Below are 18,373 nucleotides of genomic sequence, written 5' to 3' on the forward strand. Positions count from 1 at the left end.
GGCTTAATAGGCTTATGATTCACTAAAATGATAGAAGGTCAGGCACCTTTAAACGACATATTTATTCATTGAAAAGAACACCGCCTATGACATAGCTGCCACCAAACATGAGCACTTCACTGTACAAGACACAAAAAAAGATATACAAAAGATTTTGTACTTACATATCAGCCGTTTTCACACTATATCACTCATACCTGGGGCTTTACACACGCTATTTCACTCTTTATTGCCACATCCCGACACATGGACAAATTTGTGGTATACCACACTAAAAAATTACTATTATGTGCTTCCTTGGTGTAACAAAGGCTTTGGGGGGTGATAAATGAATTTTCCTGGCTTTTCTTGGAAGGATGGCTAAGAACAACTTGGATATTCTTTGATATCCTATGGATGCTTCTATGGCGTCAGTTCTGCCGACCATGTGGCCTGGATTTCCACATGGGATGAGGGACACAAAACTCGCTATTTTGCTGAATTTTCACTGGGATCCTTAAATGCACTTGTGGACACAATATCCCACTTGGTCACACACACTTAGGCCTGTGTTTCCTGTAACAGGACCTTAGATCCCTTTTCCCTTTATGTATCCTTTGTTGCTGGCACATGTGGCCATTTACACACTGGATTTTACCAGCAACTTCCAAGCTGACCTGCTCTCAGGTGGGTCTGTAATACAAGTGAGCTTGACTAGCAAGCTCAGAACACAATAGGCCATCTGAAAGTCTTCTCTGTGACGTCACAGCCTTGGCGGCTTCTCATTGGCCAGCTGGAGTCCTTTGAGATCTTTCCTTGTCTTTGGGAGAATTGCCACTTTCTCCCACCAGATGGCAGAGTTATCAATTGCTTAAAAAGCATAAACAAAAGTGTTTTTTCAGCTTTTCTGGCTTAGTTATGCCAGATAATTGCAAATGAGTTTACTTTTAATAAATTAGGCATTATTTTACCTATGGGTGAGTGTTATCTCTGATTTTCAGTAAAGAATAAAAGATTTAGTAAACATGTGATTTGGAGCACATGGTTTTTGTTCTCCAAAATGGCTACTGTTAGCCTAACAATGGTTGGTTCTTTATAAATAAAGCATTTCTACCCCTCCCATGAGTGACAACTGGTTGGTAAACATGACCTATGATTCTAATTGGGGGTGGGGGGTATAGGTTTCTGGGAAAATAGCTCTCACAAGCTTTCCCTGATGCCAACCTAATGGCCCTTGTACTTAGGTTGGCCTGTGGTTATTTGTGTGTGGGCATGTATGCCCAATGCTGATTGGTCATACTGTCTGAAAGCTCCTTTAGTATTCCAGTTATGTCTATGTCTTATACCTTGTGTTGGAAAATACACACATTTAATTCACTATTTAATTAAATATAAACACATTTCTTTTTGTTATAAACGTGATGTTGCACAAATGTTTTTATTCATATCAGTAGTGGCACTGGTTTCTTCTTTCAACTCCACTGAGTTTAATGATACAAATAAGATATATGTGCAACATCACCTCTTGTAACAGGAAGGAATATGTTGTTTATATTATTAGTGAATATAACCCTATGCAAATCTACTGAAGTTTTCTTGATGGTGAAGGGTTCTTTTTGCATACTGATTTCTTCATAAAAATATATTAATTTCAGAGTCTGAGAACACAACTATTTGGACATAGGTGGATTCTTGGACAAGTGCTATGTTTTATGCACCAAATCACCAATACCGGAGAGATCCTTAAAAATATTCATGAATGCACACATACGATAAAATCCACTTCTATCAAAAATTGTCTCCGAATTAAGTAAAATTATGTTCTACAAGATTCACAGGATCTGCAAAATTACTGATTAATATGTGAAATTGAAAGTGATACTTTATAATTCAGATACCACTAATAATGGCAATTTTGTTTGGTAAGCTGTGAAGTTTATTTTATTGTAGTTTGTGTGTCTTACATATTGTTACAAGTTAACAAAAACATGCAAGCATGCATCTTTTCCCTCTTGCTATTCCCAAACTACGAGGGGATATCAAAAAGTAATCAAGTACATTTTTTACAGCCAAATGGAAATGTATTCACAAAAACTGAAATATACATTAAGTACATGTATTTCGCCACCTTTCCACGAGATGACAGGTGTGTGCACCACGTGCACACCGAGAGACAGTTGTTTCAAAATGGCAGCTATGCTCGAGATGTTCGACACAGTTGAGCTGCAGAGTGAGATTCGATTTCTGTGGTCAAAGGGATAGAAACCACCTGAAATCTATCGTGAGTTGTATGCAGTGTATGGGGACATGTGCATGACATTCACAAATGTCTGTAACTGGTGTGCAAAGTTCAATGCAGGGTGTGTAAATGTCTTTGATGAACCCCGTTCTGGACGGCCTCGCACATCCCCCACACAGAGCAATGTTGGCACTGTGGAGGCATTGATTCAGGAGGACTGGCAGTCAACAATCCAAACCGGATGCAGTGGGCATTTCATATGGCAGTGCATACACCATCATCCACGAAGAACTTGGGTATTGCAAAATGTTAGTGAGATGGGTCCTCAGACAGCTCACACCACACCGTATGGGATACAGTCTTGAGCATTTGCTCTGGTACCATAGGGCTGGAAACGCATTCCTTGACCGTATTGTTACCGGGGATGAATCGTGGGTTTTTCCATTACACCCCTGAACGAAAGCGACAGTGTATGGTATGGAAAAACACAAACTCGGCCCCACCCAAAAAATTCAGGACAACCCCGTCTGCAGGAAATTTTTGGCTTACTGTTTTCTGGGACAGTCAGGGTGTCATTCTTGCTGATTTTGGGGTAAATGGAGCAACTGCAAATGCTGCTGCATATTGTGTCACACTGGATCATCTATGAGCGTAAACGTCCAACAAAATCTTTGGAGGAGGTCATCATTCTCCATGACAATGCTCATGGCTGCATCAGTGATGCAAAAAGTCAATTCCTGGCATTGGGAAATTCTCAAGCATCCAACCCAGACCTGGCCTCATCAGACTTTCACCTGTTCGGCCCACTGAAGGAACACCTTGCCTGCAAACACTTCAGCTGCGACACGAATGTTGTGACAGCCGTGCTTCATTTGTTACGCATCGAGCTGAACAATTTCTACCACATGGGCATCGAAAAATTGGTGTCACAGTGGGACAAATGTATAAATGTGAATGGATGTTATGTGGAAAAGTAGAGTAATGTTCAACCTTCAAAATGTATATTTCAGTTTTTGTGAATACATTTCCGTTTGGCTGTAAAAAAATTACTCAATTACTTTTTGATATCCCTCGTATAAGAGATATCTAGTCTTATCGAGAAAAAAATACACGATTTAATCAGAGATTTAAATCTACCCAATTTAAATCAAGCAAGCTTGCTGGAAGTTATGTAAAATTCAATACTTCCATTACCTTTGCACAAGAATTGTGTGGAAAGATGAATTCTGTGATTAAATGTCAGTTATTTTAATATGTATTCCGTGAACTTCGGAATATTTTCAAGTCAAACTCCCAGATTCTACATTTCCCCACAAGTTTCATTTAATCAACCCTCTGAAAAGCATAACTGATTTTCCACTGCAGATTGTTGTCAGCTTAGGCCTAGATTTCACACATAAAGAAATAACTATATGCTACAGGTAAATGGGTGATGTGACTGAGAATCTCACATATGCACATAAAGGTCACGAATAGTGGGTAAGATAAACATTTTGAAACAAAATTATTTATCTATATTTGTAACAATAGATACATACTTGGGGGTTTATATATATATAATATATATATATAAGAAACATTTACACATACACTGCAGAAAACAAAGACGGCATGAACAAAAGCATTTTTCACATTACAATCTTACAATGATACTTTGAGATCTTTAGGCAATAATTGCACAGAAACAGTTGTCTTGTTAGTTTTTCTCGATTGATAAAAAGATTTCATCCTTTACAAAAGAAGAATCAATATAACTTACAGGAAAATCAATTTCTATATATTTTTAAACAATATATTCATACAACTAAAATACCTACTTATTTGCATTACTTAGGATCCAGCATCATTGTCAGCGAAGATAAGTTGCAGGCCTTTCCAGTACCCGAATTAAGTCAAGCAGTTTTCTATAAAATTTCACCTATTAGGTCGAGCAAATAAAATGCTTTTGTAATATCTTTACCACTTCCTGTCACTTAATAATACACTACACTTTAAAATGGAGGCAAATTTTAAACGTCATGAAATATTTATATATACATATACAAAATATTCTCATTTATTATTATTATTTTTTTAAATACAAGACACAACATATAGGCAAAGTTCTTATTATGCTATGAATGTAAATATAGCACTCCCTTGTCAAAAACTGCTCTTCAATTATGACTGGTTTGTCACCATGTAAAATTATATAAAACATTGTCTGTTACTCTAAAACAGTATCATTATCATTTCCCATTTGTTACGCATATGATCTCATTGGATGTTATTTTGTATTGCTTTTTAAAGACATTCATTGTTCATTAAGTCGCTTTTTAATACACTATAATAAAACAAACACTGTTTTTATTAAAATCTCAGAAAAAAACTACTCGTAACTAACATGAAAATATTTCCCTCTGTATAAAATTACACATTTTGGAACCTTCATAAGAAATGGCATAAATTATCACCTCCTCAAAGGCAGATTACTTATCATGAATGACATTCTAGCATCATGATCCTGGAACTTCTTGCTTCATGGCTCTCTCTGCTGGATTAAGAAAAAGAAAAATGTAAAAATATCTATCTGCATTTCTCTATACTTAAGTATTATAAACTGCAGTTCATGAAACATTAACTATGCACCATTAAAATTCAAATATACAAGGCATGTTATGAAGTAAGTACACTTAGACTATTAAAAATATACAATTGAAGTATGAATTATTACCAAATTTACCACAAGTTTCATATTTATCGAGGCATTTATCATATTGGGGTAACAATTTCTGTATCCCCCCTTTTTAAAATGAATAGCTTCTAGTATTTTCAAAATTTAAGTTCACTTTCTGGTCAAATAAGCTAATTGGGACTAGATGTACAGTTTAAAAAAGGGATCTGAAGCACTATGCAATAGCCTGCACCAGGCACAAAATGTTGGATACCTTCATTACAAGGGAACAGTGTTAGCCACTGCACTATCTGGGAGGTCACTGTGGAGAATCTGTGAAGACAGCCAGTTTGGCATTACACCCTTGGTGTTAATTTTTTTAGGAAATGCTGCACAACAAAGAACTTCATCACTTTGAAGAAAAAAAAGTCCTTAAAATTTGTGGAAAATGCAAAATCAATGAAATTGTGAACTATCAGTTCTTATAAATGTTTGTCTGACTGCCGAAAAAAAAAGTCATCACTGACTAGAGCTTTTGACTGGCTGACCCATTCCCTCACTTATGACAATGAATGTTTATTGCATTCAAGAAATGGATCATATTTCACAATTGGTGGAGCACTCAATTGTCTTAGATGTGTTAAAACATGCAGATAATACCTAACACTGATGTGCTGTGCCGTAATGGTGTCTGTTAACAATGATGTACTGTACCATAATGGTGTCTGTGGTTTTTCTTAAGGAAGTCATTACACATCTGCAGAATCACCGCAGATCAGCAGCAGAAATATTTGCAAGTGGTACTTACTTTCCAAACATACCTTATCAATATGGTATAGCATGAAATTAGGTAACTGGACTGGAGTGTGCTGGTGCCACATATGGGAAAGATAAAACAAGCAGAGCCTCTGGTTTCCAGACATAATTAAAACATTAAACTTTTGCAAAAAAGCTACAAGCTGTTTACAAATACACTGAATCATTATAACTGAGAATATGTTTCAGTTTTCACTGGAAATCTACAATTAAAATAATTAAAAATTAGGATGAAAGGTTATACTCTCAAAAATGTACCTGACAAACGAAAAGTCCCTGCCTAGTCAATACAAACAAAAAGTGATTTCCTACTTGCGTTCAAGTTATGAATTTTTTCCTAGCAAAAATTTATTTGTATTTTTTCCCAGTGTTTTGTACTGTTTGTTCAGTCATGGACACTTCTGGGTTGTAACGATTCCATTGAGTCAATGGTACTGTTACAAGCCAGAAGTGTCCGTGACTGTATTAGCAAATGTTGATGCAATTATGCAAAATGAGAGAGCAGACTGCTGTAAACTAGAGATAAGAGGATTTGGAAAATTGGAAATTGAATGCCTAGCATATTGAGTTGTGATCAGGGCCTAGGCACCAATTTGGCAACAGTGAAAATGTTGCCAGACATCTAATTTAATGTCTTCAACCATGCTAACAAACATAATTTGTTCACAGTGGCGAAAGAGAAGCCACCTGTACTTTTTCAGGTTCTTTCCAATTAGGTTATCGCAGTAAGCATATTATTATACTATTAAAAAAAGTACTATTTTACAGCAGATAAGTGTACTATCGGTTACAAGTACTAGTAAATTCAACACCATTAAGCCTTGTTTCCATGATTATGAAAAAATAAATATGCTGACCAAGGCAGTAATTTATTTTATTAAAAACATAAATTACTGCCTTGGTCAGCATATTTATTTTTTCATAGTAAATTCAATATTCACTTATGAAAAAAGAAAGGAAAGGAGCCAGAAGGGTACATATATACAAATGGAAGGAAACTGGAATCATTTAACACACAAAATGGAAATTTTTGCAGCCTGGCTGCATGTTCACTGGAGAAGAAAAATATGGCATCATACTGCAGCGTAGCCAGTTGATGCTTCCTCACCCATCATATTCATGCTGCTGTGGGCAACTTCATCTCTACCTCAAAGGCACTTCACACTCCTCCAACCTGATATACATTATTATCTGCCACGTGTGCGGTGACTTTTACATGAGCAAAACCACAACTCCCCGCACATCAGAATCAAAAACCACTGCTCATCCACCTAAAACTTCTTTCAAAGTTGCTACCCACACCAACTGCCACCCCGCCCCCTTGTTTGCTGATAGGAAAAGAGGGAGAAGTCACTCAGCCAAAAGAACACTTTCTTGGCAAATTTTATGACAGTCACAGTTGGGAAACGGGAGTTACAACATACGTAAGATCGAGGTAAACTTTTGCAGAAACCTAGATGACAATGCATTAAGCAGGTTCACGATTTTTAGTTGGCCTATGTGGCTTTGATTATCTGTAACAGTTTCCCTTTTTTATGAATCTACAGGGCACAAAGAACACGTTTTTAATGAAAGTGGTTACTGGAAGTTGTCGGCTACCAGGCCAAGAGTTGCTCGCTCACGGGAAACTGCTGAATCTCGAGCTCAGAGCTAGACTTCCTGGCACCACACATCTTGTATTTTGGAACATTCCTGCAATCGTATCTCGCATTTCTCATCTGGCACTGGTGAATATTTATTTTCAAGGTGACGTATTAAGCGATGAAAGAGCTTGACCTGCCATGCACATTGACAAAAAATGCATGTCCAGTGGGCATTTCAGGCCATTTCCCTCGAGTTGTCAGCAGCTCTTAGATAAGACCAAAGGGTCTTGTAAACAACTTCGTATTAAAAATTATCCGTATTTCGATTTATCCGTACTGAAATACATTATAAATCTTATCGGCTGGGGAATGGAAAGAACTTCGGATTAAAGGGTACTTTGTATTAACCAATATCATATTAATGAGGTTTTCCTCTACATCATTATAATAAATTTTGTGAGCATGAACGAAAAAAAAGGGGGGTCATCCCTGCAGAGAAAAGTCATTAATCCACTGTGCTATGTATGGCCACATGTACACCATGTGGTTAACACTACTAACATTACTAATAATAAGTACGTGGGTGACACTAAAAGTTTTTAGATGCGGCAACACTGATTGCAGCAATACATTGTCTCTAGGATATGTTGAAGTTAGTAGTCTGTGAAGTGTGATAATGCTGCAGAATTTATAGTTGTTAATTGTTGTGTGCCAGAAATTAGTCAATTATTGTCGTGTGTGTACAGTAAAATGGATTTAACACGGGAGCACTCCAGAGCAATGATTTTTTACGATTTTCGAGCAGGTTTAACGCAGCAGCAACGTTATGAAAGGCTCCGAAATGCATTTCAGGAGGAAGCCCCATGCCGTGCGACTGTGTTTAATTGGTTTTTAGAATTTCGACGTGGACGTCAGAAACTCAGTGATGAATTACGTGATGGTCGTCCTGTGACAGCAACTTCTCAAGAAAACGTCGACAGAGTGCGTCGCATGATAGAGGAGGATAACCGGGTGACATATGCAGTTATTAGTGCAACACTGGGTATTGGTATGAGTCAGGTTCAAACGATCCTGCATGACCACCTTGGTGCCAGGAAGCTCTGTGCCAGATGGATCCCACACCATCTTACTCAGGAGCAAAAGCAGGCACGGGTTACATGGTGCATGAAAATGCTGGACAAATTTAACCAAGGACAATCAAATGCAGTGTATGACATCGTAACAGGTGATGAAATTTGGGTGTTCTGTTATGAACCCGAGAGCAAACGACAGTCGACGCAGTGGATCTTCCCGGATGAAGACCCACCAACAAAAGTCAGGAAGCGACGAAGTGTTGGCAAACAAATGGTTGCCACTTTCTTCAGTCGGACGGGCCATATTGCAACAGTGCCGCTACAGGGACGTCGGATCGTTAATGCTGAATGGTACACTACGGTTTGTTTACCGGAGATCGTACGGAAAGTTCGTGAAAAACGCCCACGAAGTCGCATTATTGTGCATCAAGACAATGCACGCAGCCATACAGCAGTACGAACAATTGAATTCTTCAAAGCCTCCAACATCGAAGAAATGACTCATCCTCCTTACAGTCCCGACCTCGCCCCTTGTGATTTCTTCCTGTTCCCTAAAATCAAGGATACATTACGAGGTTCTTCATTTCCTACCCCCGAGGAGGCAGTCACCGCCTTCGTTCAGTGCATTCAAGAGGTGCCTGCAGATGTGTGGTCCCAGTGCTTTCACACTTGGTTTGAGCGGATGAACAAGTGTATCAACTGTCATGGAGAATACTTTGAAAAATTATAGCATTCATACTTTTGGTCTCCAGTGTTTTATTTGCGCGTGTCTAAAAACTTTTAGTGTGACCTATCGTAATTAACTAATTATCGATGCACTGATGTTTAAGATTTACTGACACCAATGGAGTATCGAAATAAATGAAAATTACCAATACTTATAATGTACCAATCTGATATAAAATAGTGAACAGTTAGTTCAGAACCTGGATATTTTACTCACCTCAATAATTTTATGTAACTAGATGGATCTGATCGGATTCACCTTGAAAAAAGAAACTGCATATTTAGAAGTATATTTAAAAAAAACAGTGTACATGAATTCCCTTTTTTACATTAACAACAATATTAATAAAATGGAAGAATTATGAAAGTTAATTACTGATTACTACTGTAAAATTACCAAGAATGTACGAGACTTGTTCAAAAAAGACTTGGGTGGAAATTTATACAAATGTATGTACTAATCTGAACTGTATACGGCTGTCACTTGTCAAATAAATGCTGGAAGCTATACTTCTGTTAAAGCTGACTATAGTTTTTTTGACTACCCCCTTTTTGAATAGCTTTGGAAATTATGAAGTATTTCATACAGGGCTATATCATTATGGTATCTGTATGATGCAACATCACACACTCACCATAAACCTGCAGCACTAGTGCTGTGCCCTGCTCCCCTGTGATATAATTTGACTGAAGGCATGAGTAAACACTCTTCTTCAGAACACTTCCTTTCTTGGTGTTCACCTGCAAAGCAAAGGGATTGGATACTTCTTGTGCATAAAGGGGAGTCACATGTATACTATGATAGTTTTGGTTACCACATGTAGAAAAATCCAAGAAAGTTTTTCTTGAACCAGCCTTGTAATAATAAACAAATAAAGCAGTACCAGGTAAAAAAATACATATATATCTACAGATAATATACAGTTGCTGCTGCTGCACTCCTACTACAATGAAAACTGTGACATATTTACTAGCACATCAGTTTTACTGAGGTAGCATGAAGAGAAAAAGGCAAATTAATGTTCTTACCTTCCCTTTCCCTCCTTCGGAGCTTTTTTCTTCGTCTGTCGATGCAAGCCAACTCTGCTTTCACAGATATGTACGTCTTCCTCAGTTCCTGAAGCTTTTGCTGCAACAGGGCTATCCTCTGCGTCCCATCTAGCTCGGGATCTATTAATTACAAGAAAAATGTTTATTAACAGAAAATTTGACAAGTAACTATACACAGAAATTTTGCAGATATTTCTTGGGCTCACATACCTCGATAGATATGGAAACATGCAGACACTATAATTAATTAAAACAAGAGTCTTAAAAGTTTGAGTGTTTGCAGTAATATGTTGGAGTGTTATCATCAATATTGGCTTACGAAAGTAGATACATCACAGACATCGTAAAAATAACACTAGCATGTTTAAGAATAACCAGGATAAAGGGAATTTTCCAATTTACAAATAATATTATAAGTAGGGATGGGTCGATATGAAATTTTGGCCGATACCGATAAAGTACCGATATAAAATTTACCGATACCGATAACCGATATTCTACCGATCCGATATAAAATTAGAAATGGTCCTTGAAGAACCTGAACAGTTCACTGACCTCTTTAATAAATGTGTGTTTCAAGGTGACTGCAGTGCAAGATAAATTGCATATTTAGACATTTTCTTTTTTAGAAAGTATGGCATGAATATTATCCCTAAAAATTACAACAAAATGGCAGAATTTTGCACTAAATTATTAGATAATAATCGATATATTGGATCGGTAAAATAATCGGTAATTTTACCGATAAACCGATACACCGATATGCCTATATCGGCCGATACCGATAGAGTACCGATTAATCGGTCCCATCCCTAATTATAAGTAACAACTCTTATTTCTCTAGTGGCCTAAATTATTTAATTTGCTCAATGGTTCAACTTACTACACACACATCTTTCTCAAGGGCTAAAAATACAATGAAATCTAATCTATTACAAAGAATAATCTGCCGATATGCTATACTGATTTCCACCGATACCAAACTCAAAAATTATTTCATAGCAACCAAGCAGAGTTTTGTTTGTAACTATTCATAACTTTTCATCAGATAATCACTTAATCACAACATATTTACGTATTGTGCGAGTTACTCACTGTATAATATAATCTATACAAAATTTGTATAAAATAGTTTTACTTATGTGAGTATAGAATTTCAAAACTACGTTTCGGGGTTCAACTGCCCCCTTCGTCAGGTTCTTTACCCTCTAGGCACAAATCATTTTATGCTGCTTCAAGTGTGTTAAGAGGAATAGGTTAAAAGGTTTGGTTAAAAAATACTTGTTAAAAACAGGTCACCACCCACCATTCCTTTAAAAACCCCAGTTAAAAATCTTGCTTTAAGGTGTTCCCCCTTCTCCGCAAGACCTCTTTTCCTGGGATCCTATTAAATTCACTAAACACATTCCATTGTTTTGCTTGCTCTGACAGTCTACTCCTGACCGAGAAGTTGTAAAGGTTATTTTCCCCCCTCCCATGCTGTTCTGCCTTCCCCTACTTGAGTCACCAATCCAACTCTAACTCTCGTTCTACCTCAACCGCTAGTATCACTTCCGGAGTAACATAGAATCCTATCCTACAATCTTCTTTCTTTGTTCTATCCCATTTTTTTAAAAAAATTCACCCATGTCTCCTCTAAATTTCCATCATCTTGGTTCAATTTTTTACTTCTCCCCATGCAAATATTCGCAGTCTCGTAGACATTTCTATTCAATTTGTTGCCTTCTTTTTATTGCTCATGATACACAATTTCAACCACTATCCACTTCAAAGTACTCCCCCCCCCCCCAACGTCAATATACCGTTGCAATCGTTTCTTCCAATTTTGGAATGCCTCCTGCAAGCACTTTCTTTGATGGCGCGCAGTACTCTCATCACATTTTCCTGTATTTCCTCGATGGTCTGGAAACGCCGTCCTTTTCAAAATGATTTTCATTTTGGAAAAGAGAAGAAAGTCTGCAGGGGCCAAGACCTGAGACTAGGATGCGTGGGGCATAAAAGAAGTGTGATTTTAATCATGTTAGAATTCTGTGGTAGACTTCCTTGTTTACCGTCTGACCAGGTGGTACAAATTCATGGTGCACAACGCCTCTCCAATCAAATAACACAACCATCATCACCTTGATTTTTGACCGACTCATCCGCACTTTCTTTGGTCGAGGAGACTCTTTCCCCATCCATTGCGAAGACTGCCTCTTCTTTTGCACATCACATCCGTAAACACATGTCTCATCTCCTGTTACGATGTTCTTGAGAAAGTTTTCATCCGCATTCGCATTTGCAAGCAGGTCCCGACAGATTTGAACTCGATTCTGCTTCTAGTCATCTGTCAACAACAAACACAGAACGAATTTTGCACTGACGCAATGCATGTCAAGTTTTTCAGTCAGGATTTTATGGCAGGATCCTACACCTATGCCAACTTCTTCAGCAACCTCACGGACAGTTGAATGACGATTTTCACGAATCACAGTGCGAACAATTTCAACATTTTGGTTGTCTTTTGACGTGGAAGGTCGTCCAGCCCTTGGATTTTCGAGAATCGAACTCATGACCTCCTTAAAGTGCTTAAACCAATCATAGCACTTCGTTCGGCTCATGCAGTCATCCCAGTATGTTTGGTTAAGCATTTGGAATGTTTCCGTAGAAGTTTTCCCAAGTTTTATGCAAAATTTCACACACACACGTTGTCCCTCCAACTCTTTCATTGTTGCTTTGTCAATAATCTGACGATCCGCTTGTGCACGACCTCACTCAATCGGCTGCTACTCGACAACTAATGCATAGATCGGAACCCAGTAAAAGGCTCACGCCATTTGCAACCGTTGGCGGGCTATTAAAAAAGTTCGGTCTTTTTTTGAATTTGGGTTTGGATTTTGATTGCATTTGGAAGTTAGTGGAAAATTTAGAACTTAGTAAAGGGGACGAAATTAGCAGTTTTGATGTGGTTAATTTATACCAGAGTGTACCCAGCGAAAGGCCTGCGGATTGTCTACAGAGATGGTTGTTATAAAAAGGGGTGGACATTTTAATAGCATGGAAATATGTTAGGTGGTTCTTTTTGGTAACAGGGTACAACTACTTTTATGTAAAAGATAAGATATTTCAGCAGAAGGAAGGGTTAGCAAAGGGTAACCCGGTATCCGGAATCATCGGCGGCATTTTTATTAATTACATAGAGTTGGCGGCTCTAGAACAGGCTAGAGACGGAATTAAATACTATGGGAGATATGTAGATGATATCTTAATAATAGGGAAGAAGGAAGGGTTGGATAAGGTTTTCGAATGTTTAGAGAAACAAGACAAATGGATTAAATTCACTAGAGAAAACCTTGTAGGTGATAAAATTAATTTCCTAGATCTCAGTATTACCAAGACGGGTAAGAAAATAAGAACGGGGGTACATCACAAACAATTAGCCGGGGACTTGTACATCCATAAAGAATCGGAACATCCAAGCAGGGTTAAAACGAACGTATACCTCAACTTCTTTATTAGAGCAGAAAGACTATGTAGTGGGGAGGAAGAAAGGGTAAAGGAAGAGGAATGGATAATGGAGGTAGGAATAAAAACTGGATTTAAGAACCATGAAATGAATCACATACAAAGGAACGTGCGGAAAATCATCAACCGAGAGAAATAAAGATAAGAATGAGGAAACAAAGCGGGAGGGAAAAGAAGAAAAAAGTAAGGAGAATGTTAGTTTTGTAGGGTTATTATAAAGGGTTATCCGAAAAAATTAAGAACACAGTACGAGAGTATGGGATTAGATGTGGGATGATGGCTCCATGGAATATAGAGAAATATTTTACCGAATATAAAAAAGGAGGAAACGGGAACGGAAACCCTGAGGAAGCCAAAGGCATGTATAGGATTAGATGTGAATGTGGAAAAGAGTATATAGGACAGACAGGAAGAAGTATGCGTATAAGACAGGGAGAACACGAGGATGACATTAGGGAGGGTGTCCCCAAAACCAGATTATCCGAACATACAATTGTAAGCGGACATAAGATAGTAAAGAAAGAGGTCATTAGAAAAGAAGGCAACAAATTGAATAGAAATGTCTACGAGACTGAATATTTGCATGGGGAAAAGTAAACAAATTGAACAGAGATGATGAAAATTTAGAAGAGGGATGGGTGATTTCTTTTAAAAAATGGGATAGAACAAAGAAAGAAGATTGTAGGATAGGATTCCATGTTACTCCAGAAGTGATACTAGCAGTTGAGGTAGAATGAGAGTTTGAGTTGGATTGGTGACGCAAGTAGGGGAAGGCGGAACAGCGTAGGAGGGGGAAAATAACCTTTACGACTTCTCGGTCAGGAGTAGACTGTCAGAACAAGCAGAACAACGAAATGTGTTTAATCAATTTAATAGGATCCCAGGAAAAGAGGTCTTACGGAGAATGGGGAACACCTTAAAGCAGGATTTTTAACTGGGGTTTTTAAAGGAACGGTGGTGACCTGTTTTTAACAAGTGTTTTTTAACCAAACCTTTTAACACTCTTGATGCAGCATAAAATGATTTGTGCCTAGAGGAAAAAGAACCTGAGGAAGGGCACAGCTGAACCCTGAAATGTAGTTTTAAAATTCTATACTCACTCACGTAAGACTATTTTTATACAAATTTTGTATAGATTATACTTAATCACAAAACCCATTTCTACTCACAATTTTGCAAAAATAATGAAAAATATGCAATTTGCATAATTTTCTGGATATTTAGAATTTGAGACACAACACAAAAATCTCAGTTCGGTTCTGGTTATAACAATTCAAGAGAAGCAGCCAGTAAACAATTAAATTTCAAATGACTGTTGTACTATCATACAACATGTACATGGAACAGCATGTGGTGATGGAGTTTTTAGTCAAGGAGGGCATAAAACCAGCTGAAATTTACAGAAGACTGCAAACACAGTACGGTGATGAAACACTCAGCCGCTGTTAGACATTTGAATGGTACAAGCGCTTCAAAGACGGATGTACGTCTGTCACCGGCAATCCCGGTTGTAGTGGTTCCCAGCCCACAGTAGTCATTCCTGGGAACATTCAGCACGTGGAACAACTTATCATTGACAATCGTTGCATAACCTGTCGTGAAATTGCTAAGCTGTTTAATCTTTCGGTAGGAACAGTAAACACAATAATTCATGACATTTTGCCATTCCGAAAAGTTAGTGCATGCTGGGTACCAAAACAGCTTTTTGGTTTGATCATGAAGGATGTTCTGTTTCAGCAGGATAATTCAAGACCTCAAACTGCTCAACGCACTATGCAAACATTCCAGGAAATCTGCTGGGAATTATTGCCACATCCCCCTTACAGTCCAGACTTGGCACCAAGTGATTTCCACCTGTTTGGACCCCTAAAAGAATTCCTTAGAGGTCAACATTTCAGCAGTGATGATGAAGTGAAGCAGGATGTCCTAGAATGGTTCAAACATACTCAAAAATCTTTCTATGCCAAAGCTTTCCAGGCTTTCCGATCTTGTACCTTACACTATACTTTCGCATATGATCCACTTAATATCTTCCATCAAGAAGTTGGTTCAAGAAAAAAGAAGGAGAAAAGTTATTTTCATATGCAAATCCTGGAAACTTAAAAATACATATTTCCCCTCTGATTTCTCAGGGTGTTGGATTAAGTTTGAAAATTCTCTCGATTTTTCAAGGATTTCAAGGTCAATTATCTGCTTCTAAAGAAAATACCAATGCAACATGATTATGCAATGGCTTATAATAGTAAACATACTTACTGTAGGAGCCAATGATAGCCCCAATGAAATGAGACCAATTGACATTAAAAATAAGAACTATCATCATGGGTTAGATGATATAACTACAGCTAATTGCTGCTGTTATAATGCTATTTTTAAGTGGAATTTATGTTGATTAAAATTCATAAAAACACCACCTCACTTACCTAGTTCCACATAGAAGTTGTACTTTGAAGGTCTTGGTGAGTGGGAAGAAAGAATATTTTCTGTGCTTGTTAGAGTTGTACAACCTGTAGCTGAGTACTCCGAAGTATCATCGCTATCACTACCACCTGCAATGAAAAACATTGTTTTGTGACAATTATGGCTTAATATTAGTTCTGAAAATGGCAATAAAATGCAAAATAAGTGAAAAAATTAGCAGAAGAAAGAATCTCTAGTTTTCAGTGTATTGACATCAGGTTCAATTGTTCTCCTAGTTGATGGAGATACAGTGAAACCCTGATATTACATTCCCGCATAATACATTCAGCCATCCAGGTCCCGGCAAAAGGCTATGTTAAATAATAGGTCGTTCACCTCAATCTTAAGTTCACTCTAACCCCTGTTTCCCACTTTATACATTTTCCAAGAAGTGCTGATGTTGTAAAATTTGCCAGAAGGCAACTTTTCCCTCCTTTTCCTTGCTTTTGCAGCTGTTTCATTTCCCTCGCGACCTTGAACTTCCAGATGTTAAGTTTTCATGCGAGAGGAGGGAGCAAAGAGGCAGGTTCTGTGTAGGGGGTGGAGGAGGTGCACTTGTTACATTTATCCTATGCCTACCTCCCTTGATGGACAGGAAGGGAAAACAGCACTTCTTGCATTCCCCGTGAAGATGAAAAGGGTATAATAAACAATATAAAAAAAATTGCCCATCTTCCCACCAAATGAGCTCATAAAATCCACCACTGTGCACATCTATGCAGTAATTGAACGATTGAGCTGGTTTCTCATTCTTTAATGCCCTGCATCGAAAATCTTGCTCCTATGTCTGAAACATTGACATGACAACATGGGAGAGTGTCAAACAGTGATCCTTCAACCCCCCACTCCCCAATCCTTCTTCTTTCTGCAACTTGGCCGGGTGGGAATTAACAGACTTCTGAAAAGACGGCATTGGCCTCGCTCCATCACCTGTGTGTCTCCTCCTTCCCTTCCCTCCCGTTACAAACCGGTCGGAGGGGTGTTTGCGGGCAGCTGGCAACCGGCGCCAATGTTTCGTCTCCTGGCTCCAGAGCTATGACTCATTCACTCTGAAGGGAAGAAGGAGGTTGTTTTGCTTTGACGATTAGGAAACACGAGCAGTAGACACAATGCGAGAGTTAAAAAAAAAATACAAGATCAATTTTTTCTTGTTCTGCCTTCTGATCAACGCCTTGAACGCACAGAGCAGTGCAGGAAGGAAATGCACATGATGCTAAGAATGATATAATCACCGTTTTCTTCGGAACCATTCATGTGTTGAAAATAAATCATGCAATATTAAAACGTTGACAGGAAGACAAAAAAAAAAGCTATTGGTGGAAGAGGTGTTTGCCCTTCACAAGACATCTAAATCCAATAATAAATCATCGATTAATATGGATGTAAATAACACTCAGTGGCATGCCCAAGGGAAGGATGATGGGGCTCATGGTGATGAGCACCATGTCACATTTACGGGATGTGGGGTAGGACCACCCAAAAACTAGCAACTACTGTAATTACCAGTTTACAGAGTAAATGGAGATCCCACTCAAATGCATGAACTGAACCTAATAAGCAGCAGTTAGAAGCAGTCATCCACCGTCCCTACCCTACGAAAGTGGGTCCCGTTAATCCATCATTGACTTTCACAGCAGTTCTTGCTTTTTTCCTTAGAAATTCATAATCATACTTCTATATCATGGTTAAACAATTTTTGACATAATATGCCCCTAAAGAGTCGATTGTGTAGTCAATTCTTACTGACACTTGAGTTTCACCCCTCCCTTATGATTTTCCGCTTTTTATGTTTCCCGCATTTTAAGTTTCTTTTATTTATGGGCACCTGAAAAACGTAAAATCCGGGTTTGACTGTATTGGCACTGGCATTACAATACAGTCAAAGCATAATTAAGATGAAAATAATATTTCTGACTTTACCTGTATTTCTCCCTGGTGTTCTTCCTGAGGAGTGTCTGGAACGCTTGATGCTTCCCTCTCCTGAACGTTTTCTGCTTCGTCGCCTTTTCTTAGATGGAGATTCACATTCCTTATCAGGTCCCAAAGAAGATTTCTTGGAAGAAATTTTCAACCCTTGGTGTTTAGGTTCGCCTCCAACTTCGATATTTAATAATGAATCTGAAATTTGAATATAATAAAAACCTGAAACATTGATCTGGACCAATGGCCAAAATGTAATATGTAGGCAAGTACTGGGTGTGTATATACACATTTCTTTAACATTGTGACAAGAAACGTTAAGTTTATTATGTGTGACGTCTGTGTGGGATATGGATCTTTTCACAGTTGT

General features: G+C 38.1%; 1 protein-coding gene across 2 annotated transcripts in view; it reads right to left on the reverse strand.

Annotated features, from left to right (window-relative positions):
• Positions 1 to 3,717: 3,717 nt before the first annotated feature.
• The window catches only part of LOC145985229 (uncharacterized), a 75,250-nt gene continuing 60,594 nt past the window's right edge, over positions 3,718 to 18,373 (reverse strand). The window contains exons 19-23 of one of the 2 annotated variants that reach the window (XM_083118989.1): positions 18,004 to 18,201; positions 16,047 to 16,172; positions 10,099 to 10,239; positions 9,287 to 9,328; positions 3,718 to 4,748 (exon numbers count right to left, since the gene is read on the reverse strand). In XM_083118989.1, the coding sequence (XP_082975115.1) occupies positions 9,297 to 9,328; positions 10,099 to 10,239; positions 16,047 to 16,172; positions 18,004 to 18,201 (497 nt within the window). In that variant the 3' untranslated portion in view covers positions 3,718 to 4,748; positions 9,287 to 9,296. Of the gene's footprint in view, positions 4,752 to 9,286; positions 9,329 to 10,098; positions 10,240 to 16,046; positions 16,173 to 18,003; positions 18,202 to 18,373 lie in introns of both variants that reach the window. The other variant, XM_083118988.1, reaches the window with a different exon arrangement.

The sequence above is a fragment of the Lepisma saccharinum genome, chromosome 3, assembly GCF_977018435.1.
Source record: "Lepisma saccharinum chromosome 3, izLepSacc3.1, whole genome shotgun sequence".
In the NCBI taxonomy this organism is placed as follows: Eukaryota; Metazoa; Arthropoda; class Insecta; order Zygentoma; family Lepismatidae; genus Lepisma; species Lepisma saccharinum.